Here is an 18,306-nt window from a genome sequence, read left to right as displayed (position 1 = left end):
AGCTGCTCATTTGTAACTGAATATGGGGACGGCCCTAAAATTGCATAAATATCTCTCTCCTTTCTTTCTTTGCCCATTGTTTCTAGGTTATATGTTCTCGAGAATTGAAGAGGAACACTTGTGGGAATGTAAACAGCTGGGTGCATATTCCCCTATTGTTTTATTAAACACACTTCTATTCTTCAACACCAAATACTTCCAACTAAAGAATGTCAGTGAGCACCTGAAACTGTCCTTTGCCCATGTTATGAGACGCACCCGAACTCTGAAGTATAATACTAAGATGACATATTTACGTTTTTTCCCGCCCTTTCAAAAACAAGACGTAGAATCAGGTGAGTGCTTTCCCATCATCTGAATTTTGGCAATTATATTTGTACTGTCCTTTTTTTAAAAAAAAAGGACTGGGGAGGAAAAAAATGTTATGCAGTAAGGAGAGCTATGAGCATGCCGTTATCCTGTACATTTTCAAAATTTTTTCACTCTAGTAAGGTTTAAAGAAATTCTGCATGGGCTCAGGTGTCCAGTAAAAACTTACAAAAGAGGTGCCACGCATTTGGCTGCAAATTTGTTTAAGAGCTTCTATAACATCCTAGGCTTCATAACGCTTTGTTAACTACTGCATGAGTTAAAGGCCTTTCTCAGGACGTCATATTCTTGAGGTCCAGACCCTTGTCATGTCCTTCTAATTGCCAGATTTATCCTAGGCCTGCACGGTGACCCAACAAGGCAGCCCCAACGGAGAAGAGCCGTTCAGATGGAGCCAGGGGCTTGCACACGAGCAGGGGCTATCCTCTGGGCCTCAGAGGCAAAGACAGATAGATTTTTGTTCGCAGTTATTTTTTGGTATTTGCAAAAGGGAAGTCTTTGATCCTATTGGCTTCTTCAGTTAATAGTTCCAGCGTGTGACATGAATTCTGCTTCATTAAGAAAAATTACATCCTCCGTATTTTTCTGCTAGTTACTGGTTCTTGTTTCTAGCAGAGGAGTGGGCTGTGGGCAGCCTGTAGCATATGCAGTCTGTTGCCCCTCCAGCAGGTCAAACCAGTTGACTTGCTTGTGACAGGTAATCAGGTCAAGTAGATGCACAGTCCCATCGCTGAGTGCTAGGCTCAGTGAGTAAGGCTTGTTCTTGAAGGTGCTGTTCTTCACTGAGCTTCTGTGATGCTCTTTTTGTGTATCCAGATAAATTATCTGTAGGCAAAAGGAAACGCAGCGAAGATGAGGAGGTTTCAACAGCAGTGGAAATGGCTGAAAATACGGATAATCCCCTGCGATGTCCAGTCCGACTTTATGAATTTTACTTATCAAAATGGTAAGTGACAAAACTTGATCTTTGATCTGTATGTAGATTAAAACAGGCATTTGGGCAAAGATCCCCCTGAGACCTTTTGCAACGTGGTGCTGTGGGCTCCTGTCTCCAGTTACTGGTCCCTTGGTGTGAACAGAATCGTGCTGACAGGGCTTCCAGCACCAGCACACAGGGAGGATTTGGTACTGGTGTTGAGGAGAGAGGAGAGAGGGAGAGAGATGTATTCTTTCAGTGCCTGTTTACACATCCATGGGGTGTAAGTGTAAACGGGAGTGTGGCTGCAGTGACCGTGATGTTCTCATCTCCCTTCATTCCCAGACAGGATCCTTCTTTTGAGAAGGTTTTAACGAATACCCTGACATCATGCTCCTTGTGAGAGAGGGTGGGAAAAGTGTGAATTAAGTAAAACTGCTGGTAGCTTTTGCCTGCTGAAATGTGAGATGAGCTGGTGTTTAGGAGTTAGAAAAGAGACTATATAGCAAGGACGTACACATAAATCATTTTGTCTCTCCTGTTTCTATATAAACTTTAGTTAGATCATTGAGCAGGTGGAATATGATGTTCTTCTCCCTTCAAAGAAAATACACGTGCAAAATGGAACAGCATCTCATTAGTGTCAGCTGAAATTTAAATAAATCACCCTTAAAAATGCAGCTACTGAGTTTACTACAAATAGTCCCATCACTTAGGGGCAGGCATGCCTAGCAGCTGTCCCGACTCTGGCTCCCTCTTCTTCCTTCCTTGTCTTCACTCGCATATTGTTAGAAGTTTTTAGCTGTCCTTGGGCTGGGAAGGTATTTTCATTCTCCTCGTCATATATCGTAGCCGAGTCCCTGCAGTGGTGCAAGCAGCAGTAAAAATGCACTTTGCTGTTTTAATGGGAACATTCCAAAGCCAGGTAGGAGGGCTCCTTGCTCTAGAGGGCTTTGTGTCTTCCTGCCAGAGCCTGGAAGCTGCCTCGGGGTCAGACGGTCAGTCTTTCAAGCAGATGGGCTTTACCATTCTGCCCCACGAGCAGGCAAGCTAGGGTTTAGTCTGGCTAGCTCTGGAACATTCCCTGTGCCAGAGTGCACAGCAATTCTGGAATACTCGAACCAGTTTCATTCAGAGACTGAATGCCAAATGCATCTAGCAATCACACCAAGGTGCTAGTACCACTAATTGGATGATACTGTGATTGAAGACCATCTGTGAAGAAGTCGCTCCAATTTTGTTTCTTTATAAGTAGCTAAGTGACCTGGAAACAACTTAACTGTTCCCTAAGTTGAAGGGGGGAAACCAAGTCACTAACAAAAAACATTTTCATTACGCCGTTCAAATTACAGCGGCGGCGTCTCAACGTAACTTTCATTTTCTTTGCTGTTTCTCCTTCCCGTTTTTGTGAGAAGGACTGATAACTCTGCCTCCCGATAATGTGCTCTTCCTTTCTTTACGTTGACAGTTCCGAAAGCGTGAAGCAGAGGAGTGATGTATTTTACCTTCAACCCGAGCGCTCCTGTGTACCCAATAGCCCCATGTGGTATTCCACATTGCCAATAGACCCAGGAACCTTGGACATCATGTTAACACGTATTCTTATGGTGAGGGAGGTACACGAAGAACTTGCCAAAGTCAAATCAGAGGACTCTGATATCGAGTTATCAGACTAACTGAAGTGGGGTATTTTCCTTTGAATACACATCAGAAGCACCAAACTGTGAATACGTCCAGCCTTTGGAAAATGTGTATCGAATAAGCCAAGATAATGTCACCTACGGGCATATTTTGAACCACAGTGGATGTACAAACTGGAACTGGAAGGAAGCAAGCTGTGTAAGCTGCAAAAACCAACGTCCTGTGGCACCGATAAATCCTCTGAACAAATTCGAGATGAACTAACCTATTTGAGTGGTGCATAAATCCTTTCTCTGTTTAGGATTTTTAAAAGTTGTGAGATATTTTTAAGGAAAATGGTTGTGTAAAACCTACCATAACAATGTTGGGCATGGAGAGCTAGACTGTGGCTCACGTGGCTTCTCAGCCTGACGGCTGGCAGTCCCTGCTGCCAAAGAACACGTGGAGATCCTAGAGCTCTTCACGAGGACAGGAGAGGGAGTGGTGATACTTAGACAGACACCTTCCGTTATAAATACACGTACACATACGCTTTTATAATTTTCTTGAAACTGGGATCAAATGTTAGGAAGGCAGAACCTCTGGCATGTCTGCCAGGGAGGCTGTCTGAACGGACGACTGTCTGGCTGCTGTTAAATGGTCACACGATGCCAGAATCTAGCTCTCGGTCCAGGCTAGTACCAGCTCTAGCTCCGTTCTGTCTTCAGCGTGGAAGAGGTGCTGTAGGTCAAACTTCAGAGCGATCATGTTACGGGACGAACATTTCTGGGGTATGTACAGGAGAGTGACTGTCCTGGGGTATGTGCAGAAAATCCCTTACCTAGCCCAGTAGCTCTGCAGTCTGTCAATATAATCTAGCAAATACTGTGGTGCGCGGAAATTTTTTTTCCCTTAAGGCAGCTTTCCTTTCTCCTCTTTCCCTACTCCTGTGTTTTTGGTTATTTTATAAGGCAAATCTGGAGGGCCTTGTCATTTCAAAAGAAAGATACATGCACTCTTTCCACCTTTGCAACGCGTGCAGTGTTGTACAAAGGATGCAGTATTACTTTTGACAACAGAACTGTGGTATAAAATTACCATGTGTGTTTTTTCTCCTACCCCACCCAAAGAGTTTTAGTCATAGTGCTGGAAATTGAAAGAGATTTTTTTAAGGCTTGGCTGTTACTGTGTCTTTTTGAAGAGAAAAGCTCCCACATCGTGTGTAGAGGACAGGACATTATCAGATACTGTCTGTATCTCCGTTTTCTCAAGCTATAGATGTGTGTTTCTGATGACCAGCGGTCACAAATTCATTGGAAACCCAAACTATTTTTAAAGAGAATTGTATGGTTTTTATCTAGCTCTGGTCAGTTATCCATCTTCTGTAACAGGGGTCTGATATTTGATCTTGTCACTAAAATTTCAAGAGGTAAAAATCAACAGCCTTGAATTATTTCCTTTTTTTTTTTTGGTTTTGTTTTGTTTGGTTTTGTTTTTTAATTATTTTTTTAGCAGTAACAAAGGTAATTTAACAAAAATAAAATCAGAAAGTAGTCTATTGACGTTGTGTACTCAGTAGTCCTGTCCCTGCCTGTAACAGATTTCACTGATGTATTTTTTAATACAGAAAACTATGTGAAAAGTAAACCTGCCCCTGATTCTGTCTGATCAAAGCCCATCTGTGTCTGTCATTTCTGGTCCAAGATACTGCTTTCTCCTTCTGGCCCGGCACTCCCGGGGGAGACGTTTTAGCCGTAGCACATCCCCTGCCAGAGCCCTCCCCAGGCACTTGGAGGCTCAGGGATGCTCCTGCAGACTGATTTCTCCTTCTGTGAACACTAACCTGTCCCTCCCCGTAGTTACGTTAAGTAGTGAAATAGCAGGCACGGTATTTTGGCTTGGGATGGTTGATAGAACGTTTCAGGGAAAAGAAAATCATTCTGAAAAGATGAGTGTGTAGTTCTGTAGGGGATAAGAAAAGTCCGAGCTCTGCCTGTGGCACGTGGGTGTGCCCAGAACCTCCATGTCGGTAGGGGAGGGGAAGGGTCCAGGAATTCCCACATTTCCTGGGCAGCCCCTGCGAGAGCGTGGCTGGGGGGGGCTGCAGCAGCCTGCCCCTGCCCCCTTCCCGGGCCACCCCCGGGGAACGGGCAAGGCAGCAGCCAGGACAAGCTGTGGGGAGGGCAGGCTTCCATGGGGTGGGGATTGTCTCAAAAATAACACCACGGCTGACTTTTCCTTTAATTGACATTAACAGAAATATTCCCGTAGAATAAAGTAGCATATTTGTACCTTAGGAGAAACGTCCTCATCTTTCTTCCTCTGAAGACCCTCAGTCTGTCTTGTCCGTGAACACTTCCACGTACGTTAATTGTTTCCAGGTACTCGGAATGAAAGCGATTTGCCTTTCATATTCTCTCAGCGAGGAAAGTTCAATCACTTCAAGCTTGACTGGCTGAAAGCAAAGTTGTTAAACATTGTGCTAACTCCTTTCACTCGGTGTCTGAGATGAGCAAGGTTGGGGTGCAGTGTGATGATGCAGTTAGCGGAACAAATCGTTATAGGTTCGACTTCTCTGGTCAGATATCTTCTGCTTGGAGGCCCTTTGGCAACCGTGTGCGTTGTCCGGGGTGTGCCTGGGCCATCTTTGCCTCTCGAGGCATTTCTGGTCAGCCCAGCTAAAGTTCACACCTACTTACGAGACGAATTACCTTGAAGAATGAAAATATATTTATAGATTATACACATAGGATCAAAATTCTGAACGCATAGACAAAGTTGTTTATAATAAACGTATCTGACTCATTTGCTGACCGTGCCACGATGTTTATTACTTGAAAAATTCTTTTAAGGAGAAAAATCATGCTGTAGTCTCAGTGCGGACAGAGAAACAACAAAGATGAGTGTGAGAGAGAAAAATAGAAGATGATGCTTCCTGCAAACAGGGCGCCAGGCGGAGGGTTTTGACCTCCCCGTTCCGTGCGCGGGGCTGGTGGCACGGCTCTGCAGTCCGGGTTGGGAGCTTGGAAGTGAGCGCGTTACGTTGGTTGTTACCGAGTGCATTCACGGTTCTGGCTGCTTACACAAGTCTTTGGATTTTGCAGAGATTTTTGTTTAAAACGCTTCTGGAATGTGGCTGTTACGTCCGCGGCGCCGGCGGTTTCCTGGCACTTGTCGCTGCAGGAGGGGCTCGGTGGGAACCTGCTGCTCTCTCCTGCCTTCGCTTGACTAACGAAGGAAACCGGGGGCACGTTGAATGCCACAGAATTAGGTGTGCAGAAAGAAGTTAAATTATCTCACGAATTATTCTGCCAACTACTGATCTAAAAGAAACCCCTGGATTTCTCTAGCAGTAGTCTCCAGCTGAGTGATGGCTCCTCAGAGACTTGAAATAAAACGGCAGCAAAGTCACTCGTTTCATGTTTCCCCAGGGTGTGCTCCCACAACAACGAGGCTCCACCGGTGCCGTTTTAGTGCCGGGGTCACAGGAGTGACTCTGAACGTGCAATAAAGTCTTTGGGGTTTGGTAACAATAACTCTTAGTCCCTTGAGCAATACTTTCACTGTTGCCTTAAAAAAAAAAAAAAAGAAAACAGAACAAATGCTCGTGTGTAAAACCCTTACGGTGCTCTTCTCAAACCACCGGCACCGTGCTTGCTGTCTAGGTTGGAGTTTTGCTTCCATCAGCACGACAGGTTCCCTCCCGTCTTTTTCTTTCTCGTGTCATCCATTTTAAACACTCCTAACAGAGCAGAGGCAAAATTAAGATTTGCTGTCTTCTATTAAACAGCTGCTCGTCTGCGGCAGGTCCCCTGTAGCGTCATCAGCCTTACAAGGTTTATAGAAATGACAAGTTTTGAGCAGTTGAGCTACTGAGCAGTTGCTGGTCCTTTCTTTCGCAAGAGAAGCTGCCCAGCGTTGAGGACGGTGTTTTGTACCTGAGTTACGAGCACCAAAACCGCGTAAAAATCATGGACCATCGCTGAGGAGAAAGTCTAGCAGGAGTTTTAGGAGCGATGGAGATGGGCGGGAGCAGGCTCTGCCTCTTCGGGTTGCGGGTCTTGCCTGGCTGAGGGTTGGTATGAGTGGAGCCGGTGTGAGCCACCGCTTCTCATCCTTGGCAGGTGAAATGGCACGACTAGTCCTGCACAGTCACCTCTCTTGTCCCGCTGTGCTCAGCTGCTTGAGGGAAACCTCTTTCACCCAGCGTGACGGCTGCAGAGTGGTCGGGCAGGTAGGACTAACGCGGCTTTTGTACCTTCCCCGGGAGGAACTGGCTGGCTTCAGTGGTGAGGGGTAGAGTGGTTTTGCACAATATTATTGCATTTGTTAAAAAGTTGACTCCGGCCCTTTCTTAGAAGTTGGATTTTTTTAAACCGAGGGGGAGATTACTCATTTACCACTGCCATGAACAGATCCCCTCCAACTTCACGCCGTGGCTCCCTTGCCAAACCCATAGCACCTGGCTGAGCTCTAAGATCTCATATTTTTATTTTCAGTTTCCTCCCCTTGCCATTTCCAAGAAGCATTCGATAAATTTTGTGTTGTGCTTCATGAGGAAACTGTTCTGGACTTGCCAAAAAGAGGGAGTAGTAACGGAGGGAGTGGTGGCGGAGGAGCCGGTGCAGGGTGCTGGGAAGGGTGCTTTGGGCAAGTGGGTGACTACATGGCAAGAAACTGATATTTAAGTGTCCAGGTTTCATCATTTTATATCCAAAGCTTCTCAACTGGATGCTATTAAGAAAAATTAGTGAATGTGGGCGCAGATCATAGATGGAACCAGCTTAGAACCCGAATTTAAAAGCGTTTCAGTTCCTGCACTGAGCATCTGCACCAAAAGCCGTCACAGCTTTTTTATTTTCCGGTTTTCAGCAATAGATGCTGCTGCCGTGGAGGTCATCAGTGCTCAGGCGGTGGCACCAGTGCTAGCTCCGGGCCGGGGAGTGCTGCATGGTTGTAGGATGGGGTTTGGAGTCTTAAAGGCTCAAAGGAACTCAGACATCTTGGATTTTTCTAGCCACAGAACTTAAATTTCCATTGGACATAACATTCACTAAGCTAATGGGTTTTCAGCAGAGAGATGTTTTTTACATTAAATAAATAAAACTGGAAATAATCTTAGGTTGACCTGCTTGGAGGGAATTGATTACAATTAAACAGTCAAGCTAAAGAAAGCATCCAACACCAAATCTCCAAACGCAGCCCAAGTGCACAGTTTTCTTTTAACCCAAATGCCGTCCGGGCTTGCGGATGGAGGCGCGGGAGCCACGCCAGCGGGGACTGGGCTCATTTTGGGGTTCCTAATTGCCTGTTCGATAGGCCAAGGAACATGCCTAAGGGCTTAGGTCTACGAGTCTTGGACTTTTTATTTCTCTTTTCTACATATTTCTAACCCAAAAGGCCAGACCGATTTGAAAAGGTCCTTCCGACCTGCCAGGAGCCAGGCTGCTTCCTTTAAGAGAAGGGTGTGGGTGACAACTCTTGACTCTCTCCCCCGTTAAGCCACTGACTCGTGGTACAGCCCAGGATCCAGCGTACACCTCGCATCACTACTGTTGTATCAGTGGAAGCCTCACGTTTCGTCCCTTGCCAGTCTGTACCTCGGTTGTACCCATCTGTAAATTGGCCAGACTTTCCTACCTCGTTTGGGCATTATGAGACTAAATTCTGTAGGATGCTTTGCAGCCCCGTGATGAAAGGTGCTATATGACTGCAAAGTGTTACTTCAAAAGATTTAAATAGGTCACCAGTGCATCATAACCTATATTAAAAAGACTTTTTCTTATATGAGAATTTATAGAGTTCAATGTATGGTATTAATAAGTGAATTATCGAAACCCCAAAAATAGTTTTTGTTTGAATCGTATCTGTATTCTGGAAAAGTGATTAAAAACCTTTAACCTTAACAAAAGAGTACATCCTCATTTCCTGTATGATGTTGGAATCTTACGTTTAAAAGCAGAATCTCACAACTTTTAAGGGGGGTGGGGGGGGTTAGTTGTTCTAAGCCAGCTTTTAAACAGCAGCTTAATACCTTCACGGCAAGGCTTGGTCTTTCCCACTCCGCTCGCACGGAGCTTGGCTCTCTGAAGCCCCCGGGACCAGCAGCCATCGGCTCAGCCCCGGGTTACACAGCGTGGCCCAGGCTCTCAGCAGGGGCAGGGGCAGTCTCTCGGGTTTCTGAGGGAGGCCCCTAAGGCTCCTCCGTGTTGGAGCCACCCGGAGCTTTCCTCGGTGCAGTTTTTAAGACCCTGATCACGCAGCTGGTTTACGCTTATTTTGAACCGTGCTGGTGCACCCACAGCCAGGCCAGCGTAGCCTGGGTGTTTGAAGAGACTGCTGAGAAAACAGATACGGGCAGTCCCAAGGAAAAAAAAAACAAAACCAAAACAAACCAAAAGACCAAACACACAAATGATGATTAAATATTCCCAGCAGCCTGAGAATGAGTAGCCAAAATTAGGCACACTCTGGTGCAGCCACAATCAGCAGCAGGCATCATGGGGGGAGCGTCCGGGGGAGCAAGGGAGAGTCTGGGTTTTAATGGCAGGTTAATATTATAACAATAATAATAATAACAACAATATGCAGCTGACACTTTCATACCGTCATTTGGGGCAAGCTGATTTGCACAGAGAGAGCTGGTGTCCAGGAGACAGGGAAATTGGGACTGGGATTAAGAACGGTGGCGTGTGAAGTGCAGAAGTGGTAAATACTGTGTCTGCTTGTTGACTAACGCTGTCACTTTAATGCATTTATTTTAGGTAATTAATTCTAGGAAGTATAGTAAAACCCAGCTGATTGCCAGGGAGAGCCTTGTTCACCCACGCCTGGGACACAGAACGGGACACGCATCGGTCCCGGAATTAAACAGTTTTTAACCAACCTCTCTACAGCCTTGCCAGCGCCTCAGCTTTTCGGGGGGGGGAGTGCAGGGCTGAAAAAACCTGCAGGTTTGGGTCTGGTCCTGGACCACTGTGAATCCCGAGGCACTTGGGGGGTACCTGGGCCCCAGCCACAGACCAACCACCCCGACACCCCCCACCTGCACACCACCTTTATTGGTGTCAATGCACTCATGGCTCAAGCGGATCCACAGATCTCAAGAGGGTGCCCGAGCGGCCTGGGGGGGTCTGCAGGGGCTTCCCAGCGCCCGCCACGCTGCCCGGCAGAAACCTCGGGCTCAGGCGCCTCCTTGGCTTCACTCGGGTTTGTCACTGGGTTTGTCACCGGGTTTGTCACCGGGTTTGTCCTGCCCCTTGAACAGCTTGGCACCGGCTGCGGCACCGAGCGGCCCCAGGGTAGGTGTCAGCCCAATTTTGGCACCAGGAGAGAAACCTGCAGCTCCTGCAAAGACAGAAAGAGGCGTGATGTGCCGGGAGCACCGAGGCTGAGGGACCGAGCACGGGCAGAGGGAGCCAGGGACTTTTGGGCAGCAACAGCCAAGGACCTGCCGGCTGGACAGGAGCCAGCAGTGTGCCCAGTGGCCAAGAAGGCCAGTGGCATCCTGGCTTGTGTCAGCACTGGCGTGGCCAGCAGGGACAGGGAAGGGATCTGAGCCCTGGGCTCGGCACTGGGGAGGCCGCCCCTCGGTGAGTGGGTTCAGTTTTGGGCCCCTCACCCCAAAAAGGCCATTGAATGACTCGAGCGTGGCCAGAGAAGGGCAACGGAGCTGGGGCAGGGTCTGGAGCACAGGTCTGCTGGGGAGCGGCTGGGGGAACTGGGGGGGTTCAGTCTGGAGAAGAGGAGGCTGAGGGGAGACCTCCTGGCCCTCTGCAACTCCCTGCCAGGAGGGGGCAGAGAGGGGGGATGAGTCTCTGGAGCCAAGGCCCCAGCGCCAGGCCCCGAGGGAATGGCCTCAAGCTGCCCAGGGCAGGGTCAGGCTGGCTCTGAGGAAGGATTTCTGTGCAGAAGGGGCTGTTGGGCGTTGGAATGGGCTGCCCAGGGCAGGGGGGAGTCCCCGGGATCCCTGGAGGGGTTGAAGAGTCGGGCTGAGCCAGCGCTGAGGGATCTGGGGGAGTTGGGAACGGTCAGGGTGAGGGTCATGGTTGGGCTGGAGGAGCTTCAGGGGCTTTTCCAACCCGGATGATTCTGTGGCCTCTTTGGGGAGCTGGCCCGGGCGCAGGCTCTGTCCCCAGAGTACACCCGGCCCCTTTCTGCCACCCCTGGCTCCGGCCAATGCCACCGACCAGCGCAGGCGTTGTTCTTGCCAGAAGAGCAGACACCTGCCGGCACCACCCCGCCGCCCTCAGCCTTGGTGCCCAACCCCAGCAAGTCCGGACTCTTCCTGCCGCATCGCGGATTTACCCCTTTCCCCCTTTTTCGGGTGGTTCAGAGCAGTGACGGTCCCAGGGCTTACTGCGAGCAGAGCCTGCAGCCCCAGGGAACCCTGCGGGAGGAACCCGGCAGCTCAGCCCCCCCGTGCTCCCCCCTCACCGACCTGCAGCACGGCCACGCTGCCCGATGGCAGCTGCCCACAGCGTCTTGGCAGCCCACGAGGGCCGCTCCTGCGGGCAGGACACCACGGTGTCAGGGGGGGTCTCTGTGACCCACAGCCCCCCCACCCTGCCACCAGCCTGCTCAGTCCGGCCTCCCGGCAAGGACAGAGGTGTCAAAGCGGGGACAGAGGGCTGCGGGGTGCGGGGACACCCCATCCTCGGGGGGAGAGGGGCAGGAGGCACGCAGGGCTGCAGCAGGGTGCAGACAAGACTGCCAGGCACAGGCCAGCGCTGTTTCCCCCCCCGGCAGCAGCACCCAAGTCTCCCCGGGGCATCTCAGCCCCCCCAGCTCCCCCCCCCAGCCTGGGAAGGGGAACCCCAGCGCTGCCCACCCACCGCCGCCCCGTCCCGCCCGTCCGTGCCCCGGCGCATCCCGACCCGGCGGAGGAAGCGGAGATGCAGGTCAGAGTGGTTTTATTTGCGGGGGGGTTGGGGAGGGGTGGAGATACAGCGGGGAGCAGGGAAAAGGAGAGATGCAGGGGGTCCCGATGGGGGTCCCGGGGGGGTCGCAGCGGGGGGACCAGATGGGGGGGGTCACGGTCAGACATCACTGGGGGTCCGTGGTGTTATAGAAGGACCCCCCGATGACAGCCCCCGTGGCTGACAGGGCAGCCGTCACAGCCTTGGAGACTCCTGCTGCCCCTGAGGAAGAGGAGGAGAAATCAGTCTGAGCCCCCCGAGCCCAGCCCCAGATTGGGGCCCCCACTGCTCCCCACTGCCTGGGGGAGCACCCCAAGGGGGCTCAGCCCCCCCCCAGACCTCACCTCCCTGCAGCCAGGCCAGCACAGCCCCATCAGGCACCCCAGAACGGGGGGGACGCCGGGGGTCCCCGCTCCCGGGGCCGCCCCAGGCCCTCACCAACGCTGCTGGTACCACCCAGGGAGGCCAAAACCGGGGGTGCGCTGCCGTCACCCCCCCGCGACCCTGCGGCAGCGAGTTGGGAGCACTCACCGACTGACTGGGCTATGGCCACCAGGCTCCCGGAGGCCACCTGCCCGCCGTTGGCCAGGGCAGTGAGAGACATCATCTTGGCAGCCACGGATCCGGCCGTGATGCCCGCCGCGGTGAAGCCCAGAGCCCCCAGGCCTGCTGGCACCAGAGCCACAGCGATTCCTGCGACGGAGAGCGGCAGCGGTGACGCTCCCGCGGGCACACGCGTGTGCCCAGGCGGCAAAACCCTCAGCCCCGGGGTGCTCCTCAGCCACACGCGTCCCCCAGCCCAAACTGGGGGGTAGATGGGGGCAGAGCAGGGGGCGGCAGGGTCCCGGGGCCAAACCTCCGCAACCCGTGGACGTCAGCGGGGTCCTGTTCATGGGCTCCCTGGGGCAGGCTGAGGGGCAGCGTTTTGGGGAGGGGGCAGCACCCCCCGAGAGGGGTCTGTGTGTGCAGAGCAGCAGCATGAAGCCCCGCGGGGGTGATTTATTTCTGCGCGGCATCGGCCACCCCTGCATCCACCGGCAACTTACCGATCCCTGCGGTCGCCCCGATGACGGAACCAACAAAATCTGTAAGAGAAGCCGCAGGGCGGGCGGTCAGCAGGGCTGAAGGCCAAGGTGAGCGGCTGCCCTGGCTCTGGGCAGCACTGCGGGGGGCTCCTCCTGCCCCTCCCGCCCGCCGGAGCTCCGTGTGCCCCTTCCCGGGGGCACCCCGACACCGCACACCCCCAAACTGCCTCCACCCCCTCCCACGAGAGCCCCTCACTCCGGAGCCCCCCTGTGGGCAGAGGGGGGGGTTGATGTGCCCCGTGTCCTTACCCATGGAGGTTGGGGGGGCAGATGCCGGAGGGAGGGTGCGATGGGTCCCGCCTAATCCTGGTCCTTCAGGGAGCAAGAACAAGAGTTTCTTCCCGGGGCAGCCACCCCCCTCCCACCCCATCCTGCGCCCCAAGAGCCCCCGGACACCCCCAACAACACAGACCCCCCCCAGATGCCGCGTTTCTTCCCAGCCCCCGGCTCCCCGGCCGCTCCCACCAGCCCAGCGGGGCGAGCATCCCCCCCCCCCCCCCCGGGCTTTTATCCCCCCTCAGAAAAAGGCTCCTGTCCCCAGACACCTTGTGCCACCAACCCCGCGGCCGCCGCTCACCTCCCGCCGCGGCGCGCAGAGCTCCGCCCCCCGCTGACGTCAGGCGGCGAATTCCCGCGAAGCGGCTCCGCCGAGTTTCGTTTCCCCGAGCGCTCCGCCCTCGGCCCCGGCCCCGGGGGCTGCCCCCCGCGGGGAGCTCTGTGCCCCACCGCGGGCCCCTCGCAGGGACGGGGGTGCGGGGGGTGCGGGGGGGCTCCTCACGCCGCTCTCGGGGCTCCACGGGGCATTTCCCGAGCGGGTTTGGGGCGGGTGGAGCCCCTCGGTGGTTGCCGAGGACCACGGACGGTCTGGGCAGCACCGAGACTCCCCCCGGCCACAACGGGGGTGCGGCCCCTCCGCCTGCCCCCCCCCCACCCCCCCGGCAGTCTCAAAACCCAGCCAAAGCCCCATTTTACACCCCCTTTCCCGCCCCGCACCCCGAGCCCGCTCAGGGCAGGGGCAGCAGGGCGGGGGCAGCCCCCCCCGGGGTTGGAGCGGGTGCTGTAGCTCATGCGCCGCTGCAGCTGGTTGAAGGGGACCAAATCCAGTTGCAAGTTGATCTGGTTCCTTTTTACCAGCCCCAGGGACGCACCGTCTGTCCAGAGGTGCCGCCTGGGCCGGTGCTGCTGGCGGTGCTGGGTCCCGGCGTGGGGGTCCCAGCCCAAAAATACATACTTCTTAACATTCCATAACGCCGGCCGACTCCATATGGGCATATGAAGAAGTATGTAGGGTTGGGAGGGAGAGGCGGGTGGCGTGGGGCTGGGCACGGGGGGCATGGGGCCGCCCGCCGCTCCGGGCAGTGGGACCCTGGAAGGAGCCGGTGGCCGCGGTGAAGCCCAAGGCCAGGCAGGGGCTGGGGGGGGCGCCTCTGGCTCACCCCCAGATCTGGCTTGAGGACGCAGCCAAGGCTCAGCACTTAGGGCCGTGGGGGACTCTGGGGGGGACTCTGGGGGGCTCCAGCTCTGAGGAGATGGGGCCGTGGCCAAGCACCGTGTCCCGTGAGCCCGCACGGGCCAGCACGGATGGCAGAGGGGGGGGGGGTCTGCACTCAGAGATGCTTCTGTGAGGGGGGTCCCCCATTGGCCCTGGCTCTTGGGAGGGGTCCCCACGGCTGCAGCTGCACCCTCCCGGCACCCTGCACTGCCCCAGCACCCTGCAGCACCCCCCCCTGCACCCCCACACCCCCCTGTCCCCCTCCCTGCTGCAGCCCGGGTGACAGAGCAGTGGGGGCACAACTGGGGCCAGTGCTGGAGGGGGGGGACCCACCTCCCACACCCCCACCCGCCCTGCCCGGCTCCTTTGCAAGGCCGGGAGAAGGACGCAGGGGGTCTGGGCCCTCCCCACCCCCTCCCCACGCCGCAGCTCTGGGCAGGGGAGGACTGAGACGCCTTTGCCCACGGGAGGGGGGTTCAGCCGAGATCTCTGGGGTTTGAGACCATAACGGGGTCGCGGGGGGCTCCCCAGCCCCGGCACAGCGTGGCCAGGACAGGGCGACCGAGGGGGCGAGTGTCACCACAGCCCACCCGTGCCTTGACCCCGGTGACCTTCCCACCCCTGAACTGGTGGCTGGAGCGGTGTGACGGGATGCAGGGAGCCGTCCCGGGGGCCCCAGCCCTGTCCCCTCCCAGGACGGGGGAGCGAGGCGTGCGTGGGGGGCCGGGCGGTGGGCAGGAGGGACACGGGGCTGGCCAGGCCCGGCGCGGCCGTGACTCAGCGCCGGGAGCTGTGGCCACACGCGCTGCAGCTCCCTGCAAGGAGCCGGTGGGTGCCAAGTACACGCTCACCGTGCCGGCCCCGCTCGCGGCACCCACAGCCAGGAGAGATGTGGCTCGGTGGTCCCCAGAGCCACCAGCCATCGCCGCAGGGTGCAGGGCTGATGCCAGCATGGCCACGGTCCCCCCAGAATGCTCCACCAGCACCCCGGGACATCCCACATGGCTGGTCCCCAGGGACACAGCACTGGGGACCCCAGAGACGCGGCTCCCAGGACCCAAGTCCCCAGCCTGGCAGCAGCAGTGGGTCAGAGTGTGTCCGGCTGGACCAGCACCCCCCTGTCCCCCCGAAAAGCAGCCTGAGCGGGTGTCCCGAGGCCGAAGGCTGCAGCGATGCACCCGCTTAACCCTTCAGGCTCTGCCAGCCCTGCAGGCAGCGGGATGCTGCCGCACAGTTTTGCTGTAGGAGTGAGGGGGATCCCAGGGACCGGCGGGGCTGGGGGGGTGCAGTAGGAGCTGAAAGCCAGTGGCTGCACCCACCCCGAACCCCCAGAGCCAGGGCACAGGGGCAGGGCTCTCCCATCGCAGCCCAGTTCAGCCTCCAGCCACCTCGGCTGACCTTGGGCAGCCTCCCAGCACTGCGGTGCTAGAGGTACCCCAGCCCGGGGGGGGCCCCCAGCCCATGACACGGTCCCCGCAGCCCTGGGCCAGGCTCTCCCAGTGACCTTGGAGGGCTGCACCCAGCACTGCGGGATGCTCGCTGCACCCAGGCTGCCCCATCTCCTCCAACCCCAGCCCCAGGCCACCCCTGCCTGCTCCCACCACCCCTCCTCATCGCTGCCCTGCCCCAGAGCCCATCTCTTCCCCACAGCCCTCTCTGTCCCCAGCTGTTCCCAGTCAGCAGCACAAACCCCTCTGCAGCCCTGGGGGTGCCCCAACTGCCGCAGGCACCCCCGAGCCCTCCCCAGCCCCAGCACTGCCCTTGACGGCTGCGGACACATCCCCGAGCCGAAGCCCTCCGGGGAGCTCCGCGCTGGGGCAGCCCCTCTCCTCTGGCTCCTCCGTGCCCCCCACACCAGGAGGAGTCACCAATCTGGGCAGCCCCCAGGTCCCCCACCTGCCCCAAGAGCAGTTCATTGCCCTGAGCAGGGTGGCTTGTGGGCACCGGGGGCAAACGGCCATTCAGAGGGGAGGTGGAGGAGCCGGGGGGGCTGCGGGGTCAGCCGTGGTGGCACCCACACGTTTTCACAGCACCCAACAGCCCCAGCCTGGCTATAAAAGGAAGCATCTTTTTTCCCCGCTCCCCCCAGCGCCGCGTGCCCGGCCGTGCTCTGCAGCCGCTGCCTCGCAGGGGCCTTTCCAAGTTTTACTATTCAGAGCTGCCCACCCCCCCACAACCGGCTCCCCCCGGCTCATCCATCCCCAGCAAACCCACTGCAGCAGCCGCTGGGTGCCTTCAAAAATAACACCAAGAGGCCCAGCAAGGAGGAGGGAAGTGGGTGCGAGGGGACTGCTGGTGTAGGGTGCTTGGGGGGGCACCCCGGCCCCGTCCTGCCGCCCCTTCGCCTGGGGGTGTTGCCCGTTCTGGGGCTGCGGGCACGTGGCCCGTGGAGCCCTGGTGCACCCGGCCGTGGTGGTGGGTGCTTCCCCCCGGCCCCGTCCAAAATACGACGCTGAGATGCCCGGGAGTTGGGTTTCCTTCCCGCCCCATCCCACCGGCATGGGGTGTCCCCATTTTGCGTGGCCGAGGGCACCCCATCTCCCTGGGGACGGGGTGACCAGCCCTGCTGCAGGGGGGCACCCGCAGGCAGACGGGTGAACCCCGGCACCCCCCACCCACGACCCCCCTGCAGCTGGGACCTGCCGGGGGTGCCCTGTAGCCCCCAAAACCCCACAGAGGGTTCGCTCCTGCCCCCGCTCCTCCACCTCCACCCGGGCTGGCCCAAAGAAGTGGGGGGGCCACGGTGACCCCCCATCCCCGGGGGCTGGCCCCCCACCCCTGCCCACGCCGAGCCGCTGCCGGGAGCCGAGCGTGGGGCTGGGGCGGCAGCAGCATCCCCAGCCCGAGCGGGCTCGGCGAGCCGGGCTGGCTGAAGGTTAAACGCCGGCGGTGGGGAAAGCCCCGCTGCCCCCCGCAGCCCCGCACCTCCTGCCCCGCACGGCCACTTACGGTCCTGGAGGTGACACCGGCCGGGTGCGGGCTGGGCTGGCGGCAGCGGGGACACCCGGCACGAGCACGACGACGCTTCCCCGCTCGCCTTGACTTTGCCACAGGACTCCTCCGGCTCGTCCGCAGGAGCTTGCAGCATCCTCCAGTTCAGCGGGAGAAGTTCCTCGCCAGGGAGGGAGGGAGGGAGGGATTTAAGGCAGACCCTGCCTGGGCTGCGGACGCCTCCGGGAGCAGGTGAAGACCCTCCGCTCGCCGGGCACCCCGCAGCCCCCTCCTCGCACTCCCCATCCCCGGCTCGCCGTGTGCCCAGCTCCGGGGATGCTGCGTGAGTGATCTCTGCTGAGAAATCCTCTCTCTCCTGGACGAGGCGGCCGGGGCTGCCGGCGGCACGCAGCCACACACCCACCTCTGCCCCCCGCCACCTGCCCTGCGGCCCCCGGCTGCCCCGGAGGGGTCCCAGCGCAGCGCCATGGGGAGGGTCGGATGAATTACTGGGCCCACCATGAGCCCGGGTCAGCTCGGGGGGTGAAGCGAAGCTCGTGGGGTGCTCGGGAGGGTGAAACCTGTCACCACAGCAGCCACAGGGGCTCCCCTGGGCTGGGGGGGACCCCACAGGGATGGGGATCCCTGAGCTGCCCCAGGCCACCCACTTGGGGTGTCCCCAATGCTCAGGGTGTCCCCAACCCCCCCCAGGGGTGGCTGTTGTAGCATCGGGAGCGGCAAAGCCCGGGGGTACGGGGGCTGCTGTGCCCACCCGGGGCTCCCGCCGGTCCTACCTCTGCCTGCGGAGAGCTGGCGGGGCGAGGGGGACCCCCCGCTCGGGGCTGCGGCGCAGGCAGGACGCCGGGAGACACCTTATTGTGGTTCCCAAAGGGAAAAGCCAGAAAAAGCAGCGCGGCGTCCCTCCCGCGGCGGTCCCGGCGGCTCCCTGCCTGCCACGACGCCCTCCCCACCCCG

At 57.1% G+C, this 18,306-nt stretch overlaps 2 protein-coding genes across 6 annotated transcripts in view; one reads left to right on the top strand and one right to left on the bottom strand.

Annotated features, from left to right (window-relative positions):
* Nucleotides 1-8,798, top strand: part of LOC141970051 (zinc finger MYM-type protein 4-like) — a 47,756-nt gene extending 38,958 nt beyond the window's left edge. For both annotated transcript variants that reach the window (XM_074926389.1, XM_074926388.1), the window contains 3 exons: nucleotides 87-335; nucleotides 1,186-1,315; nucleotides 2,754-8,798. In XM_074926389.1, the coding sequence (XP_074782490.1) occupies nucleotides 87-335; nucleotides 1,186-1,315; nucleotides 2,754-2,961 (587 nt within the window). In that variant the 3' untranslated portion in view covers nucleotides 2,962-8,798. The remainder of the gene's footprint in view (nucleotides 1-86; nucleotides 336-1,185; nucleotides 1,316-2,753) is intronic.
* A 3,002-nt stretch (nucleotides 8,799-11,800) lies between these two features.
* On the bottom strand, nucleotides 11,801-18,306 carry LOC141970009 (interferon alpha-inducible protein 27-like protein 2A). 4 transcript variants are annotated; one of them, XM_074926294.1, is made up of 6 exons: nucleotides 18,126-18,306; nucleotides 17,350-17,512; nucleotides 13,158-13,220; nucleotides 12,870-12,908; nucleotides 12,355-12,516; nucleotides 11,801-12,045 (listed from the first exon to the last, which is right to left on the bottom strand). In XM_074926294.1, exons 2-6 carry the CDS (start codon nucleotides 17,486-17,488, stop codon nucleotides 11,951-11,953), a joined length of 498 nt encoding a protein of 165 aa, XP_074782395.1. In that variant the 5' UTR covers nucleotides 17,489-17,512; nucleotides 18,126-18,306; the 3' UTR covers nucleotides 11,801-11,950. The 4 variants fall into 4 exon arrangements, with proteins under 4 accessions (XP_074782395.1, XP_074782398.1, XP_074782396.1 ...); XM_074926297.1 differs by lacking the exon at nucleotides 17,350-17,512 and having other exon boundaries at nucleotides 18,126-18,294; XM_074926295.1 differs by lacking the exons at nucleotides 17,350-17,512; nucleotides 18,126-18,306 and adding an exon at nucleotides 13,486-13,557.

This window comes from Athene noctua, chromosome 24, assembly GCF_965140245.1.
Source record: "Athene noctua chromosome 24, bAthNoc1.hap1.1, whole genome shotgun sequence".
Taxonomy (NCBI): domain Eukaryota; kingdom Metazoa; phylum Chordata; class Aves; order Strigiformes; family Strigidae; genus Athene; species Athene noctua.
This window is presented reverse-complemented; position numbering and strand designations above follow the sequence as displayed.